This window comes from Mustelus asterias, chromosome 31 (genome assembly GCF_964213995.1).
Source record: "Mustelus asterias chromosome 31, sMusAst1.hap1.1, whole genome shotgun sequence".
NCBI lineage: Eukaryota > Metazoa > Chordata > Chondrichthyes > Carcharhiniformes > Triakidae > Mustelus > Mustelus asterias.
Window position 1 is genome coordinate 953,564 of NC_135831.1, and position 15,087 is coordinate 968,650.

Sequence of the window (15,087 nt, forward strand, 5' to 3'; positions counted from 1 at the left end):
CTGTCCCCATTAAACACTCCCAGGACAGGGACAGCACGGGGTTAGATACAGAGTAAAGCTCCCTCTACACTGTCCCCCATCGAACACTCCCAGGACAGGTACAACACGGGGTTAGATACAGAGTAAAGCTCCCTCTACACTGTCCCCATCAAACACTCCCAGGACAGGTACAGCACGGGGTTAGATACAGAGTAAAGCTCCCTCTACACTGTCCCCCATCAAACACTCCAAGGACAGGTACAGCACGGGGTTAGATACAGAGTAAAGCTCTCTCTACACTGTCCCCATCAAACACTCCCAGGACAGGTACAGCACGGGGTTAGATACAGAGTAAAGCTCCCTCTACACTGTCCCCCATCAAACACTCCCAGGACAGGTACAGCACGGGGTTAGATACAGAGTAAAGCTCCCTCTACACTGTCCCCATCAAACACTCCCAGGACAGGTACAGCACGGGGTTAGATACAGAGTAAAGCTCCCTCTACACTGTCCCCCATCAAACACTCCCAGAACAGGTACAGCACGGGTTAGATACAGAGTAAAGCTCCCTCTACACTGTTCCCCATCAAACACTCCCAGGACAGGTACAGCACGGGGTGAGATACAGAGTAAAGCTCCCTCTACACTGTCCCCCATCAAACACTCCCAGGACAGGTACAGCACGGGGTTAGATACAGAGTAAAGCTCCCTCTACACTGTCCCCATCAAACACTCCCAGGACAGGTACAGCACGGGGTTAGATACAGAGTAAAGCTCCCTCTACACTGTCCCCCCTCAAACACTCCCAGGACAGGTACAGCACGGGGTTAGATACAGAGTAAAGCTCTCTCAACACTGTCCCCATCAAACACTCCCAGGACAGGTACAGCACGGGGTTAGATACAGAGTAAAGCTCCCTCTACACTGTCCCCATCAAACACTCCCAGGACAGGTACAGCACGGGGTTAGATACAGAGTAAAGCTCCCTCTACACTGTCCCCATCAAACACTCCCAGGACAGGTACAGCACGGGGTTAGATACAGAGTAAAGCTCCCTCTACACTGTCCCCATCAAACACTCCCAGGACAGGTACAGCACGGGGTTAGATACAGAGTAAAGCTCCCTCTACACTGTCCCCATCAAACACTCCCAGGACAGGTACAGCACGGGGTTAGATACAGAGTAAAGCTCCCTCGACACTGTCCCCCATCAAACACTCGCAGGACAGGTACAGCACGGGGTTAGATACAGAGTAAAGCTCCCTCTACACTGTCCCCCATCAAACACTCCCAGGACAGGTACAGCACGGGGTTAGATACAGAGTAAAGCTCCCTCTACACTGTCCCCCATCAAACACTCCAAGGACAGGTACAGCACGGGGTTAGATACAGAGTAAAGCTCTCTCTACACTGTCCCCATCAAACACTCCCAGGACAGGTACAGCACGGGGTTAGATACAGAGTAAAGCTCCCTCTACACTGTCCCCCATCAAACACTCCCAGGACAGGTACAGCACGGGGTTAGATACAGAGTAAAGCTCCCTCTACACTGTCCCCATCAAACACTCCCAGGACAGGTACAGCACGGGGTTAGATACAGAGTAAAGCTCCCTCTACACTGTCCCCCATCAAACACTCCCAGAACAGGTACAGCACGGGTTAGATACAGAGTAAAGCTCCCTCTACACTGTTCCCCATCAAACACTCCCAGGACAGGTACAGCACTTGGTTAGATACAGAGTAAAGCTCCCTCTACACTGTCCCCCATCAAACACTCCCAGAACAGGTACAGCACGGGTTAGATACAGAGTAAAGCTCCCTCTACACTGTTCCCCATCAAACACTCCCAGGACAGGTACAGCACGGGGTTAGATACAGAGTAAAGCTCCCTCGACACTGTCCCCCATCAAACACTCGCAGGACAGGTACAGCACGGGGTTAGATACAGAGTAAAGCTCCCTCGACACTGTCCCCCATCAAACACTCGCAGGACAGGTACAGCACGGGGTTAGATACAGAGTAAAGCTCCCTCTACACTGTCCCCCATCAAACACTCCCAGGACAGGTACAGCACGGGGTTAGATACAGAGTAAAGCTCCCTCTACACTGTCCCCATCAAACACTCCCAGGACAGGTACAGCACGGGGTTAGATACAGAGTAAAGCTCCCTCTACACTGTCCCGATCAAACACTCCCAGGACAGGTACAGCACGGGGTTAGATACAGAGTAAAGCTCCCTCTACACTGTCCCCATCAAACACTCCCAGGACAGGTACAGCACGGGGTTAGATACAGAGTAAAGCTCCCTCTACACTGTCCCCCATCAAACACTCCCAGGACAGGTACAGCACGGGGTTAGATACAGAGTAAAGCTCTCTCTACACTGTCCCCATCAAACACTCCCAGGACAGGTACAGCGCAGGGTTAGATACAGAGTAAAGCTCCCTCGACACTGTCCCCCATCAAACACTCCCAGGACAGGTACAGCACGGGGTTAGATACAGAGTCAAGCTCCCTCGACACTGTCCCCCATCAAACACTCGCAGGACAGGTACAGCACGGGGTTAGATACAGAGTAAAGCTCCCTCGACACTGTCCCCCATCAAACACTCGCAGGACAGGTACAGCACGGGGTTAGATACAGAGTAAAGCTCCCTCTACACTGTCCCCCATCAAACACTCCCAGGACAGGTACAGCACGGGGTTAGATACAGAGTAAAGCTCCCTCTACACTGTCCCCCATCAAACACTCCAAGGACAGGTCCAGCACGGGGTTAGATACAGAGTAAAGCTCTCTCTACACTGTCCCCATCAAACACTCCCAGGACAGGTACAGCACGGGGTTAGATACAGAGTAAAGCTCCCTCTACACTGTCCCCCATCAAACACTCCCAGGACAGGTACAGCACGGGGTTCGATACAGAGTAAAGCTCCCTCTACACTGTCCCCATCAAACACTCCCAGGACAGGTACAGCACGGGGTTAGATACAGAGTAAAGCTCCCTCTACACTGTCCCCCATCAAACACTCCCAGGACAGGTACAGCACGGGGTTAGATACAGAGTAAAGCTCCCTCTACACTGACCTCATCAAACACTCCAGGGACAGGTACAGCACGGGGTTAGATACAGAGTAAAGCTCTCTCTACACTGTCCCCATCAAACACTCCCAGGACAGGTACAGCACGGGGTTAGATACAGAGTAAAGCTCCCTCTACACTGTCCCCATCAAACACTCCCAGGACAGGTACAGCACGGGGTTAGATACAGAGTAAAGCTCCCTCTACACTGTCCCCATCAAACAATCCCAGGACAGGTACAGCACGGGGTTAGATACAGAGTAAAGCTCCCTCTACACTGTCCCCATCAAACACTCCCAGGACAGGTACAGCACGGGGTTAGATACAGAGTAAAGCTCTCTCTACACTGTCCCCATCAAACACTCCCAGGACAGGTACAGCACGGGGTTAGATACAGAGTAAAGCTCCCTCTACACTGTCCCCATCAAACACTCCCAGGACAGGTACAGCACGGGGTTAGATACAGAGTAAAGCTCCCTCTACACTGTCCCCATCAAACACTCCCAGGACAGGTACAGCACGGGGTTAGATACAGAGTAAAGCTCCCTCTACACTGACCCCATCAAACACTCCAGGGACAGGTACAGCACGGGGTTAGATACAGAGTAAAGCTCCCTCTACACTGACCCCATCAAACACTCCAGGGACAGGTACAGCACGGGGTTAGATACAGAGTAAAGCTCCCTCTACACTGTCCCCATCAAACACTCCCAGGACAGGTACAGCACGGGGTTAGATACAGAGTAAAGCTCCCTCTACACTGTCCCCATCAAACACTCCCAGGACAGGTGCAGCTCGGGGTTAGATACAGAGTAAAGCTCCCTCTACACTGTCCCCATCAAACACTCCCAGGACAGGTACAGCACGGGGTTAGATACAGAGTAAAGCTCCCTCTACACTGTCCCCATCAAACACTCCCAGGACAGGGACAGCACGGGGTTAGATACAGAGTAAAGCTCCCTCTACACTGTCCCCATCAAACACTCCCAGGACAGGGACAGCACGGGGTTAGATACAGAGTAAAGCTCCCTCTACACTGTCCCCATCAAACACTCCCAGGACAGGTACAGCACGGGGTTAGTTACAGAGTAAAGCTCCCTCTACACTGTCCCCATCAAACACTCCCAGGACAGGGACAGGAATGGTCCGATTCCTCTCCCATTCTTTTGCTTCCTCACTGTCGCACTGTTTCCTTTCTCAGTTGTCTCTGTGTCTGCCGCTCCTCTCTGCGTTGCTCTGGTTGTTTCTCTAACTGTTTAACTGACCACACATTATCATCTCTCCCAAGGACCTCCCTCACTGAGCTAAAGATGGCCATCCAAGGACTGGTGGTCATGTCCACGGACCTGGAGGAGATATTTAGCGCTATCCACGATGCCCGCGTCCCGTCGCTTTGGGAAATGGTAAGGGAACCTGGAGTCCTCGCTCACAGCACCGTGGTAAATCTCCAAACCTCACCACAGCATCAATATTATTTTCAGCTCTCCTCTAAGCTCGAGGGAGGAGGTGATCGGTTTTCCCAATTCCTGGGGGAGTGATACCATACCGAGCGCCCATGTGAGCAGCTGGTTCCGCGGACTATGGGTATTGGCATCTTTTAAACTGTGGCAGAGTGTCGCAAAGTGGCCCCGATTTCGCCGTTTCCCTGCAGTCCCCCCCCGCCCCACATCCAGACGCACACAATTCCCAGCCAGAGGTAGGTACGCTCGATCCCACTCTCATTCTGCCCTGCACCTTCCCCAGTCTCTTAGCCAGTCAGTGACTTCCCCGAGTGAGCGCTGAAACTTCTCCCCACTCCCCTGCTTGCTGGTGAAATCATCCCCGTTCAGGCAGCAGGACATCCAACACCTGCATTTGTGTAGCACCTTTAACGTCACAGGTGAGAAAATCCAAGCCACTCAAGGAGACATAGGGACAGGTGATCAGAATGCTCCATAAAAGAGGGCGGTTTTAAGGAGCCTCTGAAAGGTGGAGGGGGGCGGGGGGAGGGGGGGAAGAGGGGAAGAGGGAGGAGGGGGAGAGGGAGCTTGTGAGGGGGTGAGGGAGGAGGAGGAGAGGGAGCGAGGGAGGTGGAAGAGAGGGAAGGGGAGGAGGAGAGGAAGGAAGAGAGGGAGGTGGAGGGGGAGAGGGAGGTGGAGCGGGAGGGGGAGAGGGAGGGGGAGGTGGAGCGGGAGGGGGAGGGGGAAAGGGAGGGGGAGGTGGAGCGGGAGGGGGAGGGGGAAAGGGAGGGGGAGAGGGAGGTGGAGGGGGAGGAGGGGGAGGAGGGGGGGAGGAGGAGAGGGGAGGAGGAGGAGGAGGTGGAGGGGGAGGGGGAGGTGGAGGGAGAGGTGGAGAGGGAGGGGGAGGTGGAGGGGGAGGTGGAGGGGGAAGTGGAGGGAGAGGGGGAGAGGGAGGGGGAGGTGGAGGGGGAGGTGGAGGGGGAGGTGGAGAGGGAAGTGGAGGGAGGGGGAGAGGGAGGGGGAGGGGGAGTGGGAGCTGGAGAGACGGACCGAGCTTGAAGGAGGGGATTTAAACCCAATGGTGAGAGTGTCAGATTTGTGATGTCCAGAGTGAGAATGGCTGAACAAGACCATAAAACCTCAGAGCCTGGGTAGGCCATTCGGCCCATCGAGTCTGCCCCGCCATTCAATGAGATCATGATTGACCTGATGTGATAATCCTCGACTGCACTTTCCCGCCTTATCCCCGTAACCCTCGATTCCCTTCCTGATTATAACTCTCTCTGTCTCAGCCTTGAACATACTTACCGAGCCAGACTCGACAGCCCTCTGCGGGAAAGAATTCCACAGATTCACTCCCCTCTGAGAGTAGGAATTCCTCCTCACCCCCATCTTAAGCGGGCGACCCCGTTACTCTGAGATAATCCCCTCTGGTCCCAGACTCTCCCACACAGGGAAACAACCTCTCAGCATCGCCCCTGCCAAACCCCCTGAGAATCGGGGATGTGGTTGTTGGGTACATGGACAGCAGCGGTCGAGCTGAGACTGGGGAAGCTGTCTTTGGGTGGGAGTTCTGGGTGGAATGACCTCTCCTCCTGCTGGGAGGTAACTGATTGCTCGGTATGTCCTCTGGCGGTGTGGAGTTTAACCTGCTTTAGTTCTGTTCTCCCACGCTGCGGTCCGGCGCGGGCCTCAATCCGTCATTAGCCTTTGTGGTAAGGTTCACCATCTATCTGTGCGTCCCTCAGGCCTACCCCTCGATGAAGCAGCTTGGAGCCTGGACACGGGACCTGGTACACCGGGTGGATCAGCTGGCCAAGTGGGCAGAGAGCACTCACCCACCTGTCATCTTCTGGATTTCCGGATTTACTTTTCCCACCGGGTTCCTGACCGCCGTGTTACAGCTGGCAGCACGCAAGAACACGGTAAGAACACGCCTGCACTCGGGAACGGCGAGCGGAAGCACGTGATAAACACGGCAACTGTACAGCCAACTAAAACTCAGGAAGTCTCTTCCTCAGAGCATGCCGGGTAAAAGGATGTCTGCCCAGTGATCCGTGCTATTGAAATCATTTGATTTATTATTGTCACATACTGGGATAAACATAGAACATAGAACAGTACAGCACAGAACAGGCCCTTCGGCCCACGATGTTGTGCCGAGCTTTATCTGAAACCAAGATCAAGCTATCCCACTCCCTATCATCCTGGTGTGCTCCATGTGCCTATCCAATAACCGCTTAAATGTTCCTAAAGTGTCTGGCTCCACTATCACTGCAGGCAGTCCATTCCACACCCCAACCACTCTCTGCGTAAAGAACCTACCTCTGATATCCTTCCTATATCTCCCACCACGAACCCTATAGTTATGCCCCCTTGTAATAGCTCCATCCACCCGAGGAAATAGTCTTTGAACGTTCACTCTATCTATCCCCTTCATCATTTTATAAACCTCTATTAAGTCTCCCCTCAGCCTCCTCCGCTCCAGAGAGAACAGCCCCAGCTCCCTCAACCTTTCCTCATATGACCTACCCTCCAAACCAGGCAGCATCCTGGTAAATCTCCTCTGCACTCTTTCCAGCGCTTCCACATCCTTCTTATAGTGAGGTGACCAGAACTGCACACAATATTCCAAATGTGGTCTCACCAAGGTCCTGTACAGTTGCAGCATAACCCCACGGCTCTTAAACTCCAACCCCCTGTTAATAAAAGCTAACACACTATAGGCCTTCTTCACAGCTCTATCCACTTGACTGGCAACCTTTAGAGATCTGTGGATATGGACCCCAAGATCTCTCTGTTCCTCCACAGTCTTCAGAACCCTACCTTTGACCCTGTAATCCACATTTAAATTTGTCCTACCAAAATGAATCACCTCACATTTATCAGGGTTAAACTCCATTTGCCATTTTTCAGCCCAGCTTTGCATCCTATCTATGTCTCTTTGCAGCCTACAACAGCCCTCCACCTCATCCACTACTCCACCAATCTTGGTGTCATCAGCAAATTTACTGATCCACCCTTCAGCCCCCTCCTCTAAGTCATTAATAAAAATCACAAAGAGCAGAGGACCAAGCACTGATCCCTGTGGCACTCCGCTAGCAACCTGCCTCCAATCCGAAAATTTTCCATCGACCACCAAGTATTGTTTCTTGCGCGCTATACAGACAAAGCATACCGTTCATAGAGTACATAGAATCTTAGAATCCCTACAGCACAGAAAGAGGCCATTCGGCCCATCGAGTCTGCACCGACCACAATCCCACCCAGGCCCTACCCCCATATATTTACCCACTAATCCCTCTAACCTACGCATCCCAGGACACTAAGGGCAATTTTAGCATGGCCAATCAACCTAACCCGCACATCTTTGGACTGTGGGAGGAAACCGGAGCACCCGGAGGAAACCCACGCAGACACGAGGAGAATGTGCAAACTCCACACAGACAGTGACCCAAGCCGGGAATCGAACCCAGGTCCCTGGAGCTGTGAAGCAGCAGTGCTGACCACTGTGCCACTGTGCCACCCATAGATTTGATTTATTATTGTCACATGTACTGGGACACAGTGAAAAGTATTATTTCTTGTGCGCTATACAGACAAAGCATACTGTTCATAGAGAAGGAAAGGAGAGAGTGCAGAATGTGGTGTTACAGTCATAGCTCGGGTGCAGAGAAAGATCAACTTAATGCGAGGTAGGTCCATTCAAAAGTCTGACAGCAGCAGGGAAGAAGCTGTTCTTGAGTCGGTTGGTGCGTGACCTCAGACTTTTGTATCTCTTTCCCAACGGAAGAAGGTGGAAGAGGGAATGTCCGGGGTGAAATAGCTGAGGAACAAAATAAAACTTTGCCACCAAAAGAGAAAACGCTGGAAAATCTCAGCAGGTCTGGCAGCATCTGTAAGGAGAGAAAAGAGCTGACGTTTCAAGACCGGATGAGCCTTTGTCAACGGATGGGAGGCTGGTTTGCGTGAGGGACTGAATGGGAGACACTGAATTAGGTTGGGAACCACTTTGGGAAGGATGTCGAGGCCTGGGCGAGGGAGCGGAGGGTGACTTACTGGAACGGGACCCGGGAATGAGGGAGTTCAGTCCGTGCGGAGAGAGACTGGGAGGAGCCGGGATCGTTCTCCCCGGAGCAGAGAAGGTTCAGGGGGAGATTGAATCGAGGGGTTCAGAATCAGGAGGGGGTTTGGATGGAGTGAATGAGGAGGAAGTGTTTCCCAGTGGCAGGAGGGTGGGTCACCAGAGGTGGGGGGACACAGATTGAGGAGAATCGGGAAAAGCTCCAGAGGGGGGAGATGAGCTCCTGTGACGTGAGATTCGATAATTTAATCTTCAGTTTAATTCAGTGAGGAAGATAATAAGGATTTCTCTCCTTTGTCCCTCACCCAGATCTCAGTGGATTCACTCTCCTGGGAATTTATTGTTTCTGTAGTCGATGATAACAATCTGTTGGAGCATCCCAAGGTAAGGCAAATACTTTCTTAAAAGCAGCACCACGATACGAAGACAGATTGCATTTCTATAGAACCTTTCACCATTTCAGGAACTGCCAACACACTTCACAAACAGTGCAGCACTTTTTAATGTGATGTGATCATGTTGCATTATGGAAAATACAGCGACTAACCGCTGCACAGCAAGATCCCACACACAGCAGCTGTGGTACATCACTGGGTCAGCGAACCTGCTTGGCCCTGCCAGGAATATCGATCAGGGCACTTCAATCAGGAAATCCCAGCATCAATCAGTCTCAGTTTAAAATATTTCCCACCACACAGCATTACAGACAGTGCGGCACTCCCTCAGTACTGACCCTCTGACAGTGCGGCACTCCCTCAGCACTGACCCTCTGACAGTGCGGCACTCCCTCAGCACTGACCCTCTGACAGTGCGGCACTCCCTCAGCACTGACCCTCTGACAGTGCGGCACTCCCTCAGCACTGACCCTCTGACAGTGCGGCACTCCCTCAGCACTGACCCTCTGACAGTGCGGCACTCCCTCAGCACTGACCCTCTGACAGTGCGGCACTCCCTCAGCACTGACCCTCTGACAGTGCGGCACTCCCTCAGCACTGACCCTCTGACAGTGCGGCACTCCCTCAGCACTGACTCTCTGACAGTGCGGCACTCCCTCAGTACTGACCCTCTGACAGTGCGGCACTCCCTCAGCACTGACCCTCTGACAGTGCGGCACTCCCTCAGCACTGACCCTCTGACAGTGCGGCACTCCCTCAGCCCTGACCCTCTGACACTCCCTCAGCACTGACCCTCTGACAGTGCGGCACTCCCTCAGCACTGACCCTCTGACAGTGCGGCACTCCCTCAGTACTGACCCTCTGACAGTGCGGCACTCCCTCAGCACTGACCCTCTGACAGTGCGGCACTCCCTCAGCACTGACCCTCTGACAGTGCGGCACTCCCTCAGCACCGACCCTCTGACAGTGCGGCACTCCCTCAGCACCGACCCTCTGACAGTGCGGCACTCCCTCAGCACCGACCCTCTGACAGTGCGGCACTCCCTCAGCACTGACCCTCTGACAGTGCGGCACTCCCTCAGCACTGACCCTCTGACAGTGCGGCACTCCCTCAGCACTGACCCTCTGACAGTGCGGCACTCCCTCAGCACCGACCCTCTGACAGTGCGGCACTCCCTCAGCACCGACCCTCTGACAGTGCGGCACTCCCTCAGCACCGACCCTCTGACAGTGCGGCACTCCCTCAGCACCGACCCTCTGACAGTGCGGCACTCCCTCAGCACTGACCCTCTGACAGTGCGGCACTCCCTCAGCACTGACCCTCTGACAGTGCGGCACTCCCTCAGCACCGACCCTCTGACAGTGCGGCACTCCCTCAGCACCGACCCTCTGACAGTGCGGCACTCCCTCAGCACTGACCCTCTGACAGTGCGGCACTCCCTCAGCACTGACCCTCTGACAGTGCGGCACTCCCTCAGCACTGACCCTCTGACAGTGCGGCACTCCCTCAGCACTGATCCATCCAGCAGCTGGATTAGTTTCTGGAAAAGAAGAGTGGGAAAACAGCACCTTCTCTGAGAAAATATGAGTTTAAAAGTTGGGAGTTGTTGCCATTGTGACAACGGACTCAAAATCATCTGTGGACAAAGAACAGCTTCCTGCAGAAGATGAAACTGAGTCTCTGCTTGGGGTCCAGTTTGTCCATTTTCCCAAAGTGTGTTAGAGTGAGAGCAACAGAGCCCGAGTTCATTATTCCTCAGCATCGCTGTCCTGACTGTGAATAACCGATACCCAGCCTGACCGCACACTGCTCACTGACCGCTGTGTGTTTGCTCTCTCAGGACGGTGTGTATGTAAAGGGGATGTTTCTCCAGGGCGCAGGCTGGGACAAGAAGAACTCCTGCCTGATGGAAGCTGAGCCCATGCAGCTGGTCTGTCCCATGCCCTCGATTCACTTCAAACCAGTGGAGAACAAGAAGAAATCCGGAAAAGGTGATGATGGAGGGCGGGGGGGATGTGCTGTGTTGGGAGAGGTGGTACAGCTCGGTGCTGAGTGCTGCCATTGGGAGCAGGGCGAGTGGGGTTTACAGTGGGATTTGATTTGATTTGATTTATCATTGAGGTGGAGATGCCGGCATTGGGCTGGGGTGAGGCACAGTATGAAGTCTCAACACCAGGTTAAAGTCCAACAGGTTTATTTGGAATCACGAGCTTTCGGAGCGCCGCTCCTTCACCAGGTCCCCATCACTCACCTGATGAGGGAACAGCTCGTGATACCAAATAAACCTGTTGGACTTTAACCTGGTGTTGTGAGACTTCTTATTGATTTATTATTGTTACAATTATTGGATACAGTGAAAAGTATTGTTTCTTGCATGCTATACAAAGCATACCGTTCATGGAGAAGGAAATGAGAGAGTGCAGAATGTAGTGTTACAGTCATAGCTAGGGTGTGGAGAAAGATCAACTGAATATATGGTAGATCATTTCAAAAGTCTGACAGCAGCAGGGAAGAAGCTGTTCTTGAGTCGGTCGGTACGTGACCTCAGACTTTTGTATCTTTTTCCCGACGGAAGAAGGTGGAAGAGAGAATGTCCGGGGGTGCGTGGGGGGGTCCTTGATTGTGCTGGCTGCTTTGCCGAGGCAGCGGGAAGTGTAGACAGAGTCAATGGATGGGAGGCTGGTTTGTGTGATGGATTGGGCTACATTCATGACCTTTTGTAGTTCCTTGCGGTCTTGGGCAGAGCAGGAGCCCCAGACCAAGCTGTGATACAACCAGAAAGAATGCTTTCTATGGGGCATCTGTAAAAGTTGGTGAGAGTCGTAGCTGACATGCCAAATTTCCTTAGTCTTCTGAGAAAGTAGAGGTGTTAGTGGGGCTTTCTTAACTATAGTGTTGGCGTGGGGGGGACCAGGACAGGTTGTTGGTGATCTGGACACCTAAAAACGTGAAGCTGTCAATCATTTTACTTTGCCCCGTTGATGTGGACTGGGGAGGCATCCAGTGATGGTTCAAGGGGCACAGCATGTGCTAAAGGGCTGTCCATGGATTGGGAATCTGTCAGGCTTGCTAACTGTACTTCTCCCGTTATTCCCTCAGGGATCTATTCCTGTCCGTGCTATTACTACTCCCAGCGAGCGGGGAGCAGCCGACACACCTCCTTCGTGGTGGGGATTGAGCTGAAGGCTGGAGACAAGCCCCCCGATCACTGGATCAAACGGGCTACCGCGCTCTTACTGAGCCTTGATTATTAGTGTGTCTGAACCCCTCCACCCGGGGCTTTGATTAGCAATTGGTAACAGTGGGAATGTGTGCTGCTCTGCACCCAAAAGAGAATATATCGTCACAGTGAGTAATTCAGTCGGATAATTTGTAACGTCTCACCTCGTGTACAATGCACCTCGTGTACAATGCACCTTGTGTAGACGGAGTCCAGTTCCGCAATCAAAAGCATTGTTTAACACAATAATAAATATTTTTACAACGCTCGGTGGTGGGTACAATCTGGTGTAGTGTTTGTGACACATCAGTCCCTGGCAATCAACATCTCTGATAGGACAGTCTAAATATCACCCCTTCACATTCAGCATAGTCACTGAACCAACCAACCATAGAACCATAGAAAATTACAGCTCAGAAACAGGCCTTTTGGCCCTTCTTGTCTGTGCCGAACCATTTTTTGCCTAGTCCCACTGACCTGCACTTGGACCATATCCCTCCACACCCCTCTCATCCATGAACCCCTCCAAGTTTTTCTTAAATGTTAAAAGTTACCACTTTATCCGGCAGCTCATTCCACACTCCCACCACTCTCTGTGTGAAGAAGCCCCCCCTAATATTCCCTTTAAACTTTTCTCCTTTCACCCTGAACCCATGCCCTCTGGTTTTTTTCTCCCCTAGCCTCAGCGGAAAAAGCCTGCTTGCATTCACTCTATCTATACCCATCAAAATCTTATACACCTCTATCAAATCTCCCCTCAATCTTCTACGCTCCAGGGAATAAAGTCCCAACCTATTCAACCTCCCAATCCAAACTGAACCTCCACCATCCAAACCCCAAACACCAAACTGAAACCCCCACCATCCAAACACCAAACTGAAACCCCCACCATCCAAACCCCAAACTGAACCCCCCACCATCCAAACTCCAAACTGAACCCCCACCATCCAAACCCCAAACTGAACCCCCACCATCCAAACCCCAAACCGAACCCCCACCATCCAGACCCCAAACCGAACCCCCACCATCCAGACCCCAAACTGAACCCCCCACCATCCAAACCCCAAACTGAACCCCCACCATCCAAACCCCAAACCGAACCCCCACCATCCAGACCCCAAACTGAACCCCCACCATCCAAATCTCAAACCCCAAACTGAACCCCCACCATCCAGACCCCAAACTGAACCCCCACCATTCAAACCCCAAACTGAACCCCCACCATCCAAACCCCAAACAGAACCCCCACCATCCAAATCTCAAACCCCAAACTGAACCCCCACCATCCAGACCACAAACTGAACCCCCACCATTCAAACCCCAAACTGAACCCCCCACCATCCAAACCCCAAACTGAACCCCCACCATCCAAACCCCAAACTGAACCCCCACCATCCAAACCCCAAACTGAACCTCCACCATCCAAACCCCAAACTGAACCCCCACCATCCAAACTCCAAACTGAACCTCCACCATCCAAACCCCAAACTGAACCCCCACCATCCAAACCCCAAACTGAACCCCCACCATCCAAACCCCAAACTGAACCCCCACCAACAAAACCCCAAACTGAACCCCCACCATCCAAACCCCAAACTGAACCCCCACCATCCAAACCCCAAACTGAACCTCCACCATTCAAAACCCAAACTCAAACTGAACTCCCACCATCCAAACCCCAAACTGAACCCCCACCATCCAAACCCCAAACTGAACCTCCACCATCCAAACCCCAAACTCAAACTGAACCCCCACCATCCAAACCCCAAACTGAACCTCCACCATCCAAACCCCAAACCCAAACTGAACCCCCACCATCCAAACCCCAAACTCAACCCCCACCATCTAAACTCCAAATCGAACCCCCACCATCCAAACCCCAAACTCAAACCCCACCATCCAAACCCCAAACCGAACCTCCACCATCCAAACCCCAAACTCAAACCCCACCATCCAAACCCCAAACTGAACCCCTATCATCCAAACCCCAAACCCCAGACTGAACCCCTCACCATCCAAACCCCAAACTGAACCCCCTCCATCCAAACCACAAACTCCAAACTGAACCCCCACCAATCAAACCCCAAACTGAACCCCCTCCATCCAAACCCCAAACTGTACCCCCCACCATCCAAACCCCAACTGAACCCCCACCATTCAAACCCCAAACTGAACCCCCACCATCCAAACCCCAAACTGTACCCCCCACCATCCAAACCCCAAACCGAACCCCCACCATCCAAACCCCAAACTGAACCCCCACCATCCAAACCCCAAACTGAACCCCCACCATCCAAACCCCAAACTGAACCCCCACCATCCAAACCCCAAACTGAACCCCCACCATCCAAACCCCAAACTCAAACTGAACCCCCACCATCCAAACCCCAAACTGAACCCCCACCATCCAAACCCCAAACTGAACCCCCACCATCCAAACCCCAAACTGAACCCCCACCATCCAAACCCCAAACTGAACCCCCACCATCCAAAACCCAAACTGAACCCCCACCATCCAAACCCCAAACTGAACCCCAACCATCCAAACCCCAAACTGAACCCCCCACCATCCAAACCCCAAACTCAAACTGAACCCCCACCATCCAAACCCCAAACTGAACCCCCACCATCCAAACCCCAAACTGAACCCCCACCATCCAGACCCCAAACTGAACCCCCACCATCCAAACCCCAAACTGAACCCCCACCATCCAAACCACAAACTCCAAACTGAAGCCCCACCATCCAAACCCCAAACTGAACCCCACCATCCAAACCCCAAACTGAACCCCAACCATCCAAACCCCAAACTGAACCCCCCACCATCCAAACCCCAAACTGAAACCCCACCATCCAAACCACAAACTCCAAACTGAAGCCCCACCATCCA

At 52.9% G+C, this 15,087-nt stretch overlaps 1 protein-coding gene across 1 annotated transcript in view; it reads left to right on the top strand.

Moving 5' to 3' along the window:
* dnah2 (dynein, axonemal, heavy chain 2) overlaps positions 1-12,351 on the top strand; it is a 232,295-nt gene extending 219,944 nt beyond the window's left edge. The window contains exons 83-87 of the mRNA XM_078200892.1: positions 4,347-4,461; positions 6,246-6,422; positions 8,891-8,965; positions 10,818-10,968; positions 12,077-12,351. Of these exons, the coding sequence (XP_078057018.1) occupies positions 4,347-4,461; positions 6,246-6,422; positions 8,891-8,965; positions 10,818-10,968; positions 12,077-12,231 (673 nt within the window). The 3' untranslated portion in view covers positions 12,232-12,351. The remainder of the gene's footprint in view (positions 1-4,346; positions 4,462-6,245; positions 6,423-8,890; positions 8,966-10,817; positions 10,969-12,076) is intronic.
* Positions 12,352-15,087: the final 2,736 nt, after the last annotated feature.